Source organism: Callorhinus ursinus, unplaced genomic scaffold, assembly GCF_003265705.2.
Source record: "Callorhinus ursinus isolate GAN/ISIS: 27379988/994484 unplaced genomic scaffold, GSC_fseal_2.0 scaffold5, whole genome shotgun sequence".
NCBI classification, from domain to species: domain Eukaryota; kingdom Metazoa; phylum Chordata; class Mammalia; order Carnivora; family Otariidae; genus Callorhinus; species Callorhinus ursinus.
Window position 1 is genome coordinate 39,421,009 of NW_027397067.1, and position 18,071 is coordinate 39,439,079.

The window sequence follows — 18,071 nt, forward strand, 5'->3', positions numbered from 1 at the left end:
CATCAAGCATTCAATTTCTAAAGCACAACTATAACAGTTGTATATATAACTAGAATCAATAAAGGCTTTACACAGTCCCGAAGCCAATATTACACTATATGTTAACTAATTAGAATTTAAATAAAAATTTGAAAAAAAAAATAAAAGGAAGGCTTTACGCCATCTAGGTTAAGCTCAAGTCACCAGAAGACAGTGCTCCCTTCATCACTAATTTGCAAGTGTCAGCAGGCAGACTGTATAACCCGATAGGTCTTTCTTCCTGGTTAAGTGTTTTACGAAAATAAAAGATACAGCTGGAAAACAAGGCTGTCTTAGAGACCGTGTCTTCAATTAAAAATCAGACAACACGCATCCAACACAGTGTGCAGGAGCCGAGCTCCCTGGAGAGCTTGCTGCAGCCTCAGAGGCTCAGGACGCCCTGCGATTTTGTTCTGGCACGCTGGGGGGCTGGGTGCAAAGAGCCGGGCTGTGCAGGGGCACACCTCTCGGTGACGTGGGTGAAACCCTGGCCCGGCCTTGAAGCTCTGCCCGGAGCGCAGCGTTACCCTGAAAAGAGGAGCTTAAGTTTTGCGCCCGCCTCTGCGTCAGCCAGTCCCCTGGCTTCCTCTCGGAGACTGGGGGTGTGAAGTGTGTACCGCTCTAAAAGGCCCGGCATACCCTTTATTTTTGCAAAGACCCCACTGAACGTGAAATCGGCACTACGAGCGTGAGAACTATCTGTTCGGCGTGTCCACCCAAAGGAAAGGTACCTAGCGCGACCGGGTCCGGGTTGACGGGACTCTGCTGCCGGGAGTGGCCGCCGCCGCCGCCGCCGCCGCCTTTCTTCAAGTCCTCGGCGTCGCTGTAGCGCCGGATCCAGTAATTCAGCTCCTCGCGGTCGGCCTCCTGACACCGCCGCAGTACAGTGAGGGACCGCCGCGTCTTCTCCACCATGTCCATGATGCAGTTCAACAGCTGTGGGAGGGACGGGCACGGGGGAAGAACACAGCCATCACCACCGCCGAACCACTATGGCGGGCAGCGAACAGACTACCGCGGGACGATGAAGGACGCCACCGTGTTCCCGAAGGCTTCCTTCCGCCTAGTATTTTCACAGGTCGGATTTGAAATGGAGACCCGACAGAGGAGTAAACTCAATGGGAATGAGAGTAAAACGTGGGACGCGTGAACATGACTCACGACAGAGAGTTTGGCTGAAGGCACACAGCCAAGTTCCCAATACTAATCCCATTACTGTATAAACCCAGTGACCCGTTTGCAATAAAACAGGAACCCACGGATCTGGCTCTGAGGGCTCCTTTCGACGACCTCACATTTCTCTTATGTTAGTGCCTTTGATATCAATGTAGAAATCAAATCCTGTATTTTATCACAAACATTCCCACTCATTACTTTCTTCAAGGACAGCACAAAACATAATAACCTCAAAGCATCCCCAGCATTTCTTTTATCATAAAACCCCACTCCAGTTGATTTTGAAACATATTTTAACCTAAGTGATTACCGACATCTTACATGGTCAAGATGTTTCCATTCCTCTGCCCATTCTCTGTCTGTTAGTCTGTGATCAATCATTTCTTCTTGACGTGTGCCATGCAACCCTACGAATGTAGAGAAGAAGGCTGAATCACCCTACAGCATTCAGGACATAATCCATACACACACAGGCACTTAGCAAAGACTAAACTAAATGATGTGAAAATGTATTCGATTTTGAATGGAGACATAAGTCATACTCACATTCACAATTGCCTAATGGGCTCTTCATAGAATGATAAAATGTTAAAAAACCAGGAGGAATGTGAGAGGTCAGATGGTAGGAACCCTTTCTTTTATGTAGGAAGAACGGGGAGTAAAGTGACACCAAACACTGAGTCGGTTATCCATATAATGTTCCCAAATTGAAAATACAAATATATACTAACTCTTAATAAATACGAGAAACCACAAGGAGACATTAAGTGGTTTCAAAGTGTGGCTTTCTACCATTAAAAATAAAGGCAGCATAAATCACTTTACATGGGCAGGGATATGCTTTTCTAAAACGAGCACGGTAAAATTTTTCCACATTTCAGCACAGCCAAATGAAACAACCCTATTGCATATACTTCCATGATGAAATTAGGCCATGAAGAGAGGGCTTGCAAAATATGAAAGCAATATATACTCATTTGATTTACAAAAAAAAAAAAAAATTTTAAGGAAATACACTGGACATCATTTAGGAATAAAAAATGCAACATACCAGGTATAATTCTGGACAAATATCTTTTTTTTAAAGATTTTTTTTTTGAGAGAGAGCGCGCGCGCATGTGCTCAAGTTGGGGGTGGGAAAGGGAGGGAGAGAATCTCAAGCGGACTCCCTGCTGAGCATGGAGCCTGACCTGGGTCTAGATCTCACGACTGTGAGATCATGACCTGAGCTGAAATCAAGAGTTGGCTGCTTAACTGAACAACCCAGGTGCCCCAACTTTGGACAAATATCTTAAATCCAAGCCAAGAAACCAAAAATCCCAATTTGAAATCTATAACCTTAAGTATTAATGCTCATTAGCATCACAGTTAAGGTACAACACAAGAAGGTAACATGGAAAAGCTTACCAAGTGAGCAACAACAGCAATGGCCATGAGCAATTAGGTAGGATGCTCATCAAAACAGAAACAAATGTGTCTCACTGAGAGGACAGGGTGGAAGGCTATGAGCAGAGATACCGGAAAACGTGTTGCTCATCTTACAAATTCATTATGGAGGAAACACCTTAGTTTCTACTACAAAAGAAAGGCATTGGACTATGGCAATATTTTCCATTTTAAATGATTAAAACCCCTTTTTGGTTAGTACTTCTCACACCATTACTCTGAATAGCAAATTAAGTCTGGCATGGTTTGGGCTTCTAGGCACCTAGGTAGGCTCCTTCTCAAAAGGGCATCACGGGGTAGTTAGAGGACAATGAGACTTAGGAGATACCGCATTTCACTTTCTGTGAAGTCAGAGTGGTTAGAAGTCCCTTCTTTTACCTGATATAGAGAAATAAAGATGACGAGTCACATGACTCTTTTTAGCCAACCATGAAATGCAACTTAATTTATACCTGATGGAGGTGCACAGACATGACGGCGCTTTCTCATATTAAATAAAAAGCTAAATATAAAACACTTCACATCATTCTTATCTAATTAGAACATGTTCAGAGGTACATTTTTAAAGTTAAAAATGTCAATGCCACCTATTGGTAAAAACGTAAAATTGCAAATATGTGTTAATTTGCATAATAGAAAAGACATTGGGGGAAAAGAATTATTTAGTTATTACTCTGTTTGTTGTGACTATTTCAAGTTGAAATGTTTGCAAATATGTAATTTTTGTTGACTTTTTTGTTGCTTGTGTTGTAGGAAATAAAAACACTACCGCTGAAATGAGTCATCACAGAAAACAACCAGAGAGTGATGAAGATATAAATATGGCATCGACTTTCACAAAGGAGGCATCTTACTATTTGCTTTTAAGGACCAAGAACTCCAGAGGTCTCAAAAGTTTCAGGAGCGCCTGGGTGGCTAAGTCAGTTGAGCATCTGACTCTTGATTTCGGCTCAGGTCATGATCTCAGGGTCATGGGATTGAGCCCTGAAACAGGCTCTGCGTTAAGTACGGAGTCTGCTTGGGATTCTCTCTCTCCTTCTGTTCCTCCTCCCATCCTGCTCCTGTCCTCTCTCTAAATGAATAAATAAAATCTTAAAAAAAAAGTTTCAAAAATTCAGCAGACCTAAAAATAGGATGATACAAGTTCTAACACCCGGAGTAATATTGATGAGCCATAGGATGTCTGTGGCTAATGAGATTCCAACATTTGTGGAATATTGCTAAGCTTCATCTCATTAAAAAAAAAAGAAAAGCACATTAGAAACACGTTTGAGCCCAAATACTTGGTAAGAAAATATATCATTTGCTGCTTCTGCACTCTGAAGGTCATTTGTTAGATAGAATCAAATCTTTGAAAAAGAAAATCTAAGTCAACTCAAAATTTTGCATTTATTAATTTCTCTATTTCAGATACTTAAATATTCATCACCACGCAATTTTCATTTATATTCATAATACCAAAGGGATATACTAGGGGAAAATAGCTCATAATCATTAAAGAGCACATTTCCACTTGTGGGCAATCTGACAATAATGTTGAATCCTAACTAGTTCTTATAGTTTTATAAGATTTTAGCTAACTAGACTAAAACTCTTAAGTTTACTTATAAACTAATGCTGTTTGTAAAGGTATTTTATTAAACGATTCTAGTGAGTGTATGTCTCTACATAATAGGCATTTATAAGTCATTCTAGACTAAGTATACATTTATGACAATTTTTATATTCTCAAAATGGCAGCCTGATGTAACACCACCATTTGTTACTCATACATCAAGATTTTATTTTACATTAACACACACTAAACTGTGCCAGACTTTAGGGATGGTTAAGTAGTTGCACATATTTATAGAGATTAGCACTATTAGTTTTATAAGCTAATATAATTAAAAGGTAAGGAACGTGGTCTGAAGAAAAATCACATAAAACCAGTGGGTATAGATATAATTCATAAAGGGATAGTTTACATTACTAGATGAAAACATAATCATTGCACATAAGCCTAATTACTTCCTTGCTGATTACTTTATAGTGCACTGGAACTAATATTTTATAAAATAGCATTTGCTGCCTAACAAAGAAGCCATTTTCTAGCACCTACAAGAGCAAGATATCTTGAATTGGTCTTACAATGACCTGGTGAGTCCACTTCTGTTTGAAAATGAGCAATCATGGTTTGGGGGCCTAAAGTCATAAATAAATGGCAAGACCTTTACTTAGAATGAGGTTGTTACCACATTTGATGGGGGGAGGGTCAAAATATTGATCCAGGTTGAAAAATGACATAACCACTTTTGAGAGCTCTTCAGGAAATAGTACCTGAGAGAACATGAGACAGACTGGCTATTAAGAAAGCACAAATGATATGCTTAGCCATTTTCTGACACACTACAGAACTGTAGCAGTGACTGTTGTGGGGAAGCAGAACCACTTTTTGACTGTCTCACAACCAGGGCCTCAGTCATCGCCCGTCCCCTCACCCTGGGCCTCCTTTTCTATTTTCTGAACATTTGGAGGGTTAAATGTAGAAAAGGCAAAAAGACCCAAATATGGCAGCCCTGTTTGCTAGCAGCCTAGCGAGAAAGTTTACATAAACTTCTGCTCATCACACTATCTCTGTCTCTGGCTAAAAACACTATTCAAGCAGTGGATAATGGGCTGACCACTGTTCCCAGAGTTCTGCGTCCTCGGCCCTGTGTTCTAGTTTTCCACTTAGACTTCACCCCCTGATATTTCCGCTACCCTGCCCACCAACTCTACGAGTCAGGAAAGCTAGGCAGTAATTAGCTGACTAAAGAAGTCCTGCTGGTAAGTGGTGGACACAGGAGATGGAAAAAGAAGAAAGGAGTGACGACCGCTCTCAGTTTACCAATAGCTCAATTCGCCAAAATCAAGAATTAAAAAAGAGCAGTGCTCTGATGCTGTTCCCTCAACCCCTGATCTCGCGGTATCAGATCTTACCTTGTTCCCTTTCCCTCTTATTTTGCATGGCAGACATTTGTTCTTTAGAAGGCAATGTCTCCTAAATGCTTCCCTTCAATAGTTTTATGTAAAGAAGGAATGAACACAAGCAAACAGATCACATATTTACCTAAACTCATTCTTTCTTTGGTACTTTGATCTATGACACAAAACTGTCAATACTAAATTTAATCACTGTCACTTGCCGGTGAAAAAAGTACCAAACCATTCCTCAAAGAACATCTGTTGATTTAAGTCAGAGACATCACTCAATCTCATATTTCTCAAATACAGAGTACTGCGAAGACTGGAAAAATCAAATTAAACTCTAAGACTATCTGAAATAAAAGTACAATGAAAGAAAAGAAACATTTTAACATTTTAAAAAATATTTGTGGCAGACAGGCTGAATATGAAATCTCTAATGTTAAAAAAAAAACTAAAAATTCACTTTGCATTTGTTGAGAATTTTATATTTAGATACCCCTTTCCAAAAAAAAAAAAAAAATTAGTCTGCTATCATAAAGACCGTAAGTAATTGAGAGAGAAAGCACAGGTGTTAAAGAACGTACTCATACTAACCAACTGTTCTCATAAAGGAGACAATATAAAGAGAGAAAATTTTTACCCCTATCATAGATTTCAAGCCTCAAGTTCAGTTGAGAAGTAATAATGTGAGTCTTCAAGCATCCAATGCCATTAAGAAGTGAACAGATTCTTCAGTCTTACCCATAGGTCTGTTTCTGTCCCTGAGGTCCCTGTGGCTGGGGTGTCGATAGGAGTCCCTGTAGTGGTGGGCAATGGCCATATCATCCAAACGGTAATGCTGAGGTGGAGGTGGGGTGGGGTGAGGCAGGCCATTGGGCTGGTAGGATAAGCCGTTATTTGGACTGTACCGTTGGCCTGGGCTAATAGTGCATGGTCGCTTGCTTGGATGTTCTGAGTGCAAAGGCTCTCTGTCAAAGCCATTTTCTTTGGTTCTAAAGGGGGAAGAAGAAAAAATTTCATCATGTTATTCAGAAGCCAGCATAGTTCAGATACTCACATTTGAACTTACAATATAAACAGAATATTTATTTATTGGCCAGAAACTTTCTAAACTCGGCTTCCCAGAAGACCTATGGGAATTCACTGAAACCCATGCTGAGGTCTAAGTCATCACAAGACCACACACATGAGAAAATGGGTTCGCTCTTCACCGAACTGGCAGATATCTTTCTGGTTGTAGCTCACATGTGTGGTGAGGTCAAAAGTAAGAGGAAACTTAAATCTCCCCCTCTAGCTAGCATATTTATTCAAAAAAGACGAGTACTTGATTTAAAACAAATTATCCTAAAACTGAACTGTCTTTGGTGAAGATCCATCGAAGCAGTTGGTATGGCATCCCTCTCCTGATGAAATCTGAAGGGATTCCCATTCCAATTATCCAACCCAGCATCTGAATTTCGTGTCAGAGAACAGCTAAGAGCTAGCTGTGTTGTCCCATAGAATAGCTACATGCGGCTGTTTAAGTTGAAATGGAAGCTAAAGTAAATTACGTTTAAACTTGGTTCTTCATGAGCAGTAGCTACATCTCAGGTACTCACCATCACTGCCTGTGGCTATGGTACTGGACTGCACAGATAATGGTACATTGTCATCATCACAGATAGTTCTGCCGGCAAGGGCTGATCACACTGAACTAATACAATAAAGCAATGCAATGTCTGGGACATGGATACTGTCTTCCCCAGCAGTCAGAAAGAGCTACCTGAAAGTGAGCCCCTTGCCCAGAGAGCTTGTGTGACCTGTCATCAGGTCTCTGGGCAAGATGGGCACACCCTGACTGCACTTCATGATGTGATATACAGAGCTCTGAACTTGGCTTTCAGAAGGCATACAGTCTACAAATGAGGCCCTGATAACTAATCACTGCTCCTAGATTCTCACACAGAATTAGGGCTAAAAAAATTTGGGGCCTGGATATATCTCTATTCTTAGAGACTAACTCAATATATTCAGTATAATAGGAACAAATCACATCCCAACTTTGACCGAAATCACAGCTCCTACACTGTTTCCTTTGTATTCGGCTCTCCTCACAAGACCAGCACTCTATCCTTAGACCAGTGATAATATCTACTTTCCCTAGGAAATTTCTCCATGAGAATTCTACCGAATCACAGTAGTTGTAGATTTCTACATGCCTTTTTGATTTTAGGTTGGTAACAATAGCATAGAGGCCTTTTAAGACACTTTCCCTAGTTTCCTAGATAGAGTCTAGGATACTCTCTGATAACACCAGATGCATCTGCATGGAAACTAACTCAACAACAGAGATACGGAGATCAGAGCAATAAGATCCTGCCATGAACCATCCTGTATGTCCCTTCAGGGTAGAGCCCCAGTGACAATTTACACACACCAGATTGAGGAGTGAGTAAGAGTTAGAGACAGAAGGCCCAAGCACACAAAGAACTGCAGAGTTTAACGTGAAATGAATTTATGCCCACTACATGCTGAAGAAAGATGCGCTAATCTAGCAACAGGAGCCTGGTCAACACTGGAAATGACAGCAGGGCATGGTCCCCAAGAGAGTAGCAGCCAGAAGTCAATGCTGCTCCCATCAAAGTAGGTATCTGATACATATGGACTCCATCCATCTTGATCAATGATATCAGATGAAAATGCCCAATATATCTCAGATACTACCTGAATGCACTGCTTTAAAATAATTTTTTAAAGTGAAAGGGAACAATCTAGCTATCAATTTATCTTCTAAGAGCAAATTTGCCATTCTAATCCATATTTTTATATCCTATACATTTCTCAATGAAACACTTCAACATTCAATGCACATCACCAGCATAAATCAGTTGGAAAATACTGAAGACTATTAGTAGCTATGAACATAATGCTAACACAGCACCTACCTTACCGGCAGGGTGGTGTAGTGGAAAAGAGCCCTGGACTGGGAATCAAGAGACCTGAGATCTAGTCCTGGCTCTTCCACGACTAGCTGTATGACCTTGGGCAAACCACTTAACCTCTCTGGACCTCAGTTTGCTCATCTGTAAAATGAAAGGGTTGGACTAGATCAGTGGTTTTCAAACTGTGCCACCTGAGGTGCTTTTACGGGATTCTGCAGGCAATGAAGAATTTTCCCCCCAAACAATCAAGACTTCAAGGGCCAGAGGAACCCACTTATTCTTCTCTGTTTTACAAGTGTTTGGGTTTCATTTTAAAGGACAAAGTCTGCTGCTAAAATCAAGTTTGAAAACCACTGGACTAGATGATTTCTGAGGTCCCTCCCCTAGTTTGAAAGCCCTGAAATTCAATTATTCTATATTTACATCTAAATGCCATAGTTAAGACATCATGGTTATGATTGAAACAAACACAGGGCTAATGCTTCTCTGGCCAAACTGTGTTGAAGTCAACCACTTTAGCCAACAGAGAACTTCTCTATTCTTTGCTCTGAACAATTTTTTTGTAGCTAGTTTTGTGTGTGTGTGTGTGTGTGTGTGTGTGTGCGTGTGTGCGCATGCGCACGCGCAAAAATAGAAAATATCCTCTAAATACCTTAGAGCAGTCCCTATTGCATTTCTAAATATGCAAACATCTCTGACCCAGCTGTCAAACCACCTCGACTTACTGGTTTTGCCTCTCCTTGTTCAATAACAGCAACACACAGCATTGGAAGAATTCTTTTAATTTTCAAAATGGTTGGATATATGTTATTCACCTTCACCCTCAGATCAGCTGCCTGATCAGTGCTATTACTTCACTGACCCATTATTACGAAAAAAGAGGTTTTTCCCCCTAAAGCAAGGATGGTAATATCCGAAGCAGGGCTGGGTCCTGAGTCTGTCCTATCATTTCTATCAGGACCCTGCTGTCCTATCCCTCTGCTAGCTAAGGAAACAATAAAGCTCATCACCTCACAAAGGTAGTTATATTTTAACAGCAAAGCATTAAAACATTCACAGTTCATAGAAACAAAGCTATGAAAGGTCTCCCTGGTGCTTCCACAAGTCACCCCGTCTGGTTATAAGGCCAACCCTATTCAAAGGATGTACGTCCACAAAGGTAACTAAAACATCTTAATTGCTATTTGTCTGTCTTCTTCTTTAGAAATGCCAACAACTATCTACACCTCATTTGCTTGAGCAAATTCCAAATTAACTCTTTTTATGTTGCCCTTCCAAAGTGTATTGGGCTAAACGAACAAATTGTCCCATTACTTTTCATTGTCCTGTACCAGCATACTCTTGAAATAACTCAAATTCTAGTGGGAAGTCCGTCATGTCTCAGAGATTTCTGGAAGGCATTTTTTTGTTTGTGTTTTAAATCAGCCTGAGAATATTCTCTCTCCCTACCAAGAGAAATTTTCCTCAACATAATCCAACCACTTCAACATTCTGATCCCAATCACTTCTCAAGAGTCTGATGGCCCTAATAATAAAGGGCCACTCAGGACGCAACTGTGTGACCTTGGGAAGGTTAACCTCTGGTTTCAGTTTCCTGCCCAGTAAAATGGGATGAATGGGAAATAATAAACATTAAAACAAACACAACAAAACTTAACAGACAACCTAAATTACATTCTACCCCATCTCAGGCTGTTCCCTCGCCCCCCAGCTCCTCAATAACAGAGGCTATGAACAATTTTAGTAAGAAAACATACGGTTTTTAAACATTTTCCTCTACATAAAATATTTCAAAAGTCATGACTAGCTAGTGTGCACTGACATTCCCTATTTATAAAAAAGAGTGTAACATTCAAGGAAAGGAGCAATCCCCTATGACTAGAACAGACTTAAGTTTAAAAAAAATTTTTTATGGGGAAAATATCACGATAAAGATTGTTCTAGGGAGACGCAAATCAGTACAGCATAATAAGCCTTAAGATGGTAAGGAAGAAACTTAGTAATTCTAATCTTACTCCCGGTATAAATAAATACCTGCTTTAGGGGCTCACTTTTTTGAGTTATCACAAGTATTTCAAAGAGAACATGTCCAAACTGACCTCATCTTTCTCTGGTACTTCCGTGTACCGGTCACTTGTCACCCAAGCAGAAACTTAGAAGTCATGCTACAACTTTCTTCTCCAAATCAAGTCCTGCCAAGGGCCTCTTAAGCATCTCCAGCACAGGTACCTCTGCCTAGTCCAGGACACCTTATCTCGGCCTTTCATACCACTGTCCCACTCGACCAGAGCCTCAGCCAGAGCCAGGGCTAAGATGCCAGCAGACACTCACAATAAAAAGATACATATATTTATTCTTGTATTTTAGAAATCTAGACTTAAATCTCAGGAGGTTATAGCTCTATGTTTAAAGAGCCCAAAGACATTAATAATTTAATTTTTAACACATCTTCCTTCCCTTTTTTTTAAAGATTTTATTTATTTGACAGAGAGAGACACAGCAAGAGAGGGAACACAAGCAGGGGGAGTGGGAGAGGGAGAAGCAGTCTTCCTGCTGAGCAGGGAGCCTGAGGCGGGGCTCGATCCCAGGACCCAGGGATCATGACTTGAGCCAAAGGCAGACGCCGAACGACTGAGCCACCCAGGCGCCCCCTTCCTTCCCTTTTCTAACACATGTGATCTGTTAAGGTTTCCACAGACTAACCGAATACTGAATCAAAAGGGGGGGTAAAATCATTCTTGACGTCATATTTTTCAAAACACGAATCAGCAAAAGGCCTCTTCAGGAATTGTCAGGAACTAGGTAAGTTTAGATAAAAATTTTATATACCACCTTTCCGCCCACCAGTGTTGAGTAAGGCATCTGAAATAAAACATATTACAAATTACCTGCCTCCTTAAAATGAAATTCAAACCAAATTCTTCATGATACCCCAGAGCGGTTTCAGTGCTTTGCCTCTCTCCCTGGACGAAGTGGGATATGTAGACAAGAGCTGAATGACACAGGACCATTACTGCTGGGCCTTTTGGAAAGAAATGCTTTCAATCTCTCCATGGTTAAAGGAGCACCCAGGAGCCAGCCTCCTGAGCAGCACATGCTAATACCTTCGGGAGCAAATAAGATGCAGGTGGGTGTTTGCCACTCCAGACATAACAGCCACAACACCTGTGGACCTTCAAGAATCACAATACGTAGGTTCACAGAGCCATCTGAGTCTTCCCTCCTGTGTCTCCTAAAGCTTGCCACTTGCTCAGCTAGCTACTGGCTGTCCTCATGCCTTTCCTAATTAATTACTGGCCACTGCAAGGTACTCAATTTCCCCTGCTCCTGCCATCTATCTGCAACTGTGCTTTCTTTTTCTAATCAGTTACCTATAAATTCCAATTGGAACCCTCCATTTTTTTCTGGTCAGTGAACCAATCATGGCATTTTGTTCCTGGACTACACATGGCTATTTTCATTGTTGTGGGTGTTTCAGAGATGCATCTTTTAAAAACAATAGAAAGCGGGCGCCTGGGTGGCTCAGATGGTTGAAAAACAATAGAAAGCAAGACAGTAATCAAGAAAGCAAGCAAGCAAGACTCTTGAGAGAGAGAACATTTGGTACACTACGGGAAATGACTGCATTCAATGCTTAACTTTATTTGTTCAAGTAGCATTGTTGGCATTGTTGTGTGTGTTGTGTTGTGTGTGTGGTGTTTTGCTTTGTTTTGGTTCAGACACCCAGTATGTGTAATGCACCATCCTAAGCTTTACCAGGGATACAAAGATGACCAAGATAATCCACGATCCCCCAAAACCCTCCTCATAAGATTATCATTTAGTACTAGGACAAATTCTTTTTGGAAGGATGCTGGGAATTAATCTTTACCATAAACACAATTTAATTAGAGATGTAAGGTTTCTATACATTCATGCAGGACCTGAATTTGGCAGGTAGCATAAAAACAGTACAAAAGTGGACTGGGACATTAGAAGGAGTAAAGCTCACTCCACAAGGTGCACTCAAGAGAGCAGGGGCTATGGAGTTGGCCTCAAGTTTTGGTACTGCTAATTGCTGGCCGTATGAACTCAGAAAGCTTAACCGCTATGCGCCTCAGTGTTTTCATCCACAAAATGAAGATGACTGTCTCAGAGCTAGTAAGGACGATCTGGAAAAATCCACATAGAGAGCCTAGCACATACGTGGCATTCAATAACTTAATTAAATCACTTTGTTTTCAAGGTGGGGCATTCCACGCCTGGTGTAAGAATCATAATCATAAGATCATAGATGCTTGAGTCAGAGACCGTGGGGTCAGAATCCCATCAGTGCACCTCTTATAAGCCACGTGACCTCAGACACATTACCCAGCCTGCCTCTATACAATAGGCCTGGTAGAAAATAAAGTGCTAGATATACAGTAGTCTCCCCTTATCTGTGGTTTCACTTTTCACAGTTCCAGTTCCCAAGTCAACCGCAGTCCAGAAGCAGATGATCCTCCTCCTAACGTATCGTCTGAAGGTTAGCCTAATGCGACATCGCAACACCTACGTCATTCACGTCACTTCCTCTCATCACATAGTCATTTTATCAACCCACATCATCACAGAAAGAGTGAGTACAGTACAAGAAGATATTTTGAGAGAGACCACATTCACATTACTTTTACTGCAGAACATGGTTATAACTTCTATTTTATTTTTGTGGTTAATAACATGCTTCCTAATTTATAAATTAAACTTTATCACAGGTACATACATATAGGAAGAAACACAGTATATATAGAGTTTAACTATCCACTGGGGGTCTTGGAAAGAACATACGCCCCAGAGATGGGGGGGGAAATCACTATATATTAATATGTCAGTTACTTAGCATGAGACTTGGCACAAGTGCTCAGTAAAATAGTAACTATTTTTAATATTTATGATTGGGAAGCTTTCATTCAAATAGTAGATACTGCTTGAGTTAGCCTGTAAAGAATGTAACATAAATTCCCCATATTTTGTCACAGAAAACTGAACGCGGTAACAATACAAATTTAATTCTGATTGGCACAGCCAATTAATCCTCCAATTCGTTGTAAAGTACACCTCTCTTTTCTTTTTAGAAAGACAAAAATACTGAAATCCCATTTATGTTACAGAAACGGAAAAATGGGCCTACCTGGATCAGCTGGTGTGTGCTGTGATGACAAATCTTACATATTCAACCAACACAGTTTCAAAATGACTGTCTTCGGACCCTCCAACATTCAACATTTTTTAACTTACTCATTAAGCCAGGAAACCTGGCTGACTGTGGATCCTCTGTCGTTAAAAAGATTTATAAACCCCCAGAATATCATACCATCACATTTACCCAACTGAGCAATTACTCAGCAGAAATAAATGAGGAAAAGTAAGGGGGAAAAAAAACCCTAGTTCCTAGTTGAGCTTTCCTTCTTTAAACTGCACATTAAAACATATTTTGTGCAACTGCAAGATTTCAGGTCTGTAAATATGCTGGTTTTGCCCCTAAGAAGCTTCATGACTTTCAGCAAGTTCTTCGGGCCATCATTTCCTCAAGCGTAAAGAGAAAGGGTTGGCCTGGTAGATCCATAAGATCCCTCCCAGCTGACGAGCTACAGAATTCTAAAGGTCAAACAAGTCTTTTTAGAGAATAATATTTAATTATTGAGGGAGGACAAAATACATATTAATGCAACTGGGTGGCCTCCATAATAAAGTCTAGATGTGTTAAGCTGAGAATGATTTAAAGCACAGTTCTATTAAAATGATAATATGTAAGAAGAGGATTAATATTTAACATTGATCATTTGAAATAGTAAGGGGTGGAGGTAGAAACAGTATTACCCATACAAACCCAAAGATCATTCAGCTTGATTTCTTAAACGAGAAGGATTCTCTGAGTCAGAAAATCAGCATTAACAGATGCAAACGTAATATTAAACATGAATTATAAAAAAAAAGCTAGCCTAATGCGACATCGTGAGAAAAGACAGATAGCAATGATTAACACAGGTGTTTTCACCTTAGTAATTTTTATGCATTTTGTTGTCTGAGAAGAATGCAGCCTTCTCTAACTGCTCTTTCCCTCCTCAACTCCGTGTGAAAGTCTGAATGTCTTCATGACTGTCATGGCGAGAAGTTTTAAAGAGTGCCCTTAGCTTCTAGTCTTATCTTTGAAAGCAGTCACTTCATTTAATCAGCGCCAGGAAGCTTCCTATCCCCTTTGTCAGCTTCTCCCAACAGAGAATGACAAAACCAAGGTCTACTATAACCAATCAACTCTTAAATATTAACAAAGAGTAGAAATCAGAACTTTCTATTTATTTTCCTTAGTATTTTAGAAAAAACTAGCATGATTTTAAAATGAAAATTGCCTTTTTCCAAATTGGGTTCTACAGTATTCTACCACAGACCTACAAATTTAGTATATTTGTTCAGAAGCTCACCCTGGAGATATTTTAAAAAGAAAGTAGAATAAATTTCACTGTTTCTTACAGGAAAAAAAAATGAGTTCATAGATTTCCCTCAGAGTCTTCATTTCTCTGTAAATAACAATAATGTTTAAAAAAAGAAGAAACATTACCAGTGGCAATCATATTTAAGGATGAGAAGGAAGTTAAATTTGCCACAACCCATCCCTGAAACACATGATGATTGTTTAGTAGATTAAATCTGCAATCGTCACAGAATTTAAGCCCCCAAAGTTGTAAACAAAATATAGAGCACTCTTTTGTTCGTGACATGTCATGAACAAATTACCAAAATGTGTTTTCTCCTCAGGTGTCAGTTTTTCCCTCTTTTAGTGACTGATGGTTCCCAGTGTTATTACAGAAACAGATTGATCTTTTTAATGAGCCAGTTTAATAGACTCCAAAATCTCACCGTGGCTGCTCATCCATGTCAGACCATATGCACCAACAAAACATTCAGTAAAACAAAAAAAAGCTCTGCTGTCAGACAGCTCCATACTCTATAAAGTTTCATATAGTAGATCTGGATATACAGATAAATAACCAGAGGAGAAGAAAATGCATATGCAAACAAGATGCAGAAAATATATGCAAAAAAATACTGTAGAGACCCATATTTTCTTGGCTCTGATCATATTCCCACAAGATACAAATGTATTTACACAACATATTCTCATTACCCGTCCTCCTAACTCTAAGGAAATCCATTTGCCATCCTTCCATTAAAACACACACTTCAGGGTTCCACTAGAAAAAGAATGTTCCAGACAAAGAACAACTGTGTGAATTCTGGACTCCAGCAACGGCCTATGAATAATCGAAGGAAGAACAAGATTGGAGACTTTTAAGAAAGTTCTACCTGATCAAATGCAAACGTGCATGCACAACGCAGCTACAGATCTCCAAAAGAAAAATGCTGATTATCTGTGGAATTTACAGGAGGTTTCCATATCAGTGTTAGCATGCTGCTCAAGGCTCACCTCAGCATCCTCCAAGCAAAGCCTGCAGGCACAACACCTTCAAATATAAAACACTGGGAAAGAAAATCTGTGGGGAAATGGCTGCGATATAGAGAAGGGAAATGAAACAGTTTGGTCTGTCACTTAGCAGTTGGGGTTTCTAGAACACTTCCAATTTTGCCTATAGAATTATCACAGCTATCCAAAGCTTTCCCTGGTACCCTAGCCTCCGCCCAAATAAATGTTTTCTTCACAACTGTCCATCCAGCCTCTCCTAATCCTTTGACATTATCCTTGGAAAATGGAGCTGCAACATCTCCATACAGGCACACGGTAAGGATTTCCTGCAGGGTACAGGGGTTAGCATCTGACAGGAAGGCAGACGTGAATCCTCTCTCCCTGGGCCACTTCTTGGTTTTCAGTATCATTGTGGACACGCCATTCAGACACCTGGATTAAGGAGTTGCCTTTCAAAGCTAAAGTACTAAATGCTTAAATATGACTAAGGAAAAATGGCTTGCAAAAACGAGAAAGCAGCACTGTTGGCAGGTCATGTTTGGAGGTGGGTCTATAGCATGTCAGAAGTAAAATAATGTTTAACCTTTTGCTTTCGGATTTTACACTACCAAAAGGTCCCGTGTCAAGAGGAGAAAAATTCCAGAGACTGTAGCATAAAAACTGCTTAACAGAGGATTATGTAATAACTGTATGTAAACTGGCTGGCTTTTAATAACATTCTGATTTGCAAAGCAGCTAATACATTTAAGGGTAGCTAAGTCGGTCACAGATAGATGTCTCTGAGTAGCTCCAAGATCAAAAGCTCCTATGAATCTGGAACATAATTGTGCCAGAATGTTAACCTCTCAAAGGCTGTTTCACTCATGCCTGATGAAATGCAGACAGAAAGTGGATAAGGAGAGAAAGGAAACAAAGCATATGACAAATATGTTTCTGAACACGGTTTCATTTTAATACAGTTCCATATTTTTGTAAATATGATGCAAGATGCTGCTAATAAGACTTCAAATTCCTCTATTAGAAAATATTTGTAAATGAGGATGAGGTACTCGAGAAAATCATTTTAATAGGTGCACAGGGAATTTCACGAATACGCCTTATTCAACAACTACTTTGTAGGGTTAAATGGAGAAGGGGCTTTATTTTACATTTCTCAGAATTCTCAGTTATGAGAGCAGTGTGCCTGATGGAATGAATATTGCCTGATAAACTGTTCAACAAAAATGCCATTAGTTCTCTTAATGCTAATCTTCACTCAGCTCATCTAGCTTCCCAGAAGTTTTCTCTTAACTCCTCTAAACCCCAATTCAATAGCTACTGCACTGTGTTTACTGAGCAACCCACAAAGGTCAGCTTTCAAAACCGTCACGTTCCGAGAAAACTCAGAAGGGCAGATTTCCTCACATGGGAAGGACAAAATACGTGGCTGGGTTGAATTATGTAATAAATGAGAATTTTCATCTTAACTGTGTTTCTAAGAACCACCGGTGGCACTTAGCCCGTTTGAATATCATTCATCACCCTTGGCTCTATTATTACAGGCGGCCAAGACGAACCTGCACAACAGCCTGACGGACACAAGCCAGAGACTCCCAGGCCAGCGCGAGCATACGGATGGCCACTCGAGCTCACTGCTCATTCGCCGGAGGGGTGGGGCGCCCAGCAGTCCGGACGGGACATGAAACAGGTCTTCGAAGCACAGATGGGAGGAAAAGGCCACAGTCAGGCCAGGGCCCTCCTCCCTCTCACCTGTCTGGAGTTCGCCTCTTCCCGTTTTCGTTCACATCGAGAAGCAGCTCTGAGGAGTCAACAGGTGAGGTGGTGCTGGCATCCAGAAGCAGCTGTTCATGCTGGGCGAGGTACTGGGCAGGGTTCTGTTTGGCCAGCCTTGCGCAGTGCAGGAGTTCGCGCTGCAGCAGGGGCAAGTTGGCCTGTGGGGGCATGACAGGAATGAGAGGGCGGACCCGAAGCTTCCTGCGAACCGGGGGACCGATTCCGCTTTTCAAACACTGGTGGAGCGCACGACCTAGCTCAATGAGAAGGTCACTGAATGCATGCAAGAAGCCTGCGTCCCAGGCACAATTCTCAGGACCGGGCTACAGCGGTCTGACCTCTGTGGG

At 40.8% G+C, this 18,071-nt stretch overlaps 1 protein-coding gene across 1 annotated transcript in view; it reads right to left on the minus strand.

Moving 5' to 3' along the window:
- Positions 1-18,071, minus strand: part of RUNX1T1 (RUNX1 partner transcriptional co-repressor 1) — a 131,706-nt gene that overhangs the window by 29,615 nt on the left and 84,020 nt on the right. The window contains 4 exon segments of the mRNA XM_073892954.1: positions 750-954; positions 1,516-1,601; positions 6,331-6,581; positions 17,701-17,882. Coding sequence (XP_073749055.1) covers positions 750-954; positions 1,516-1,601; positions 6,331-6,581; positions 17,701-17,882 — 724 coding nt within the window.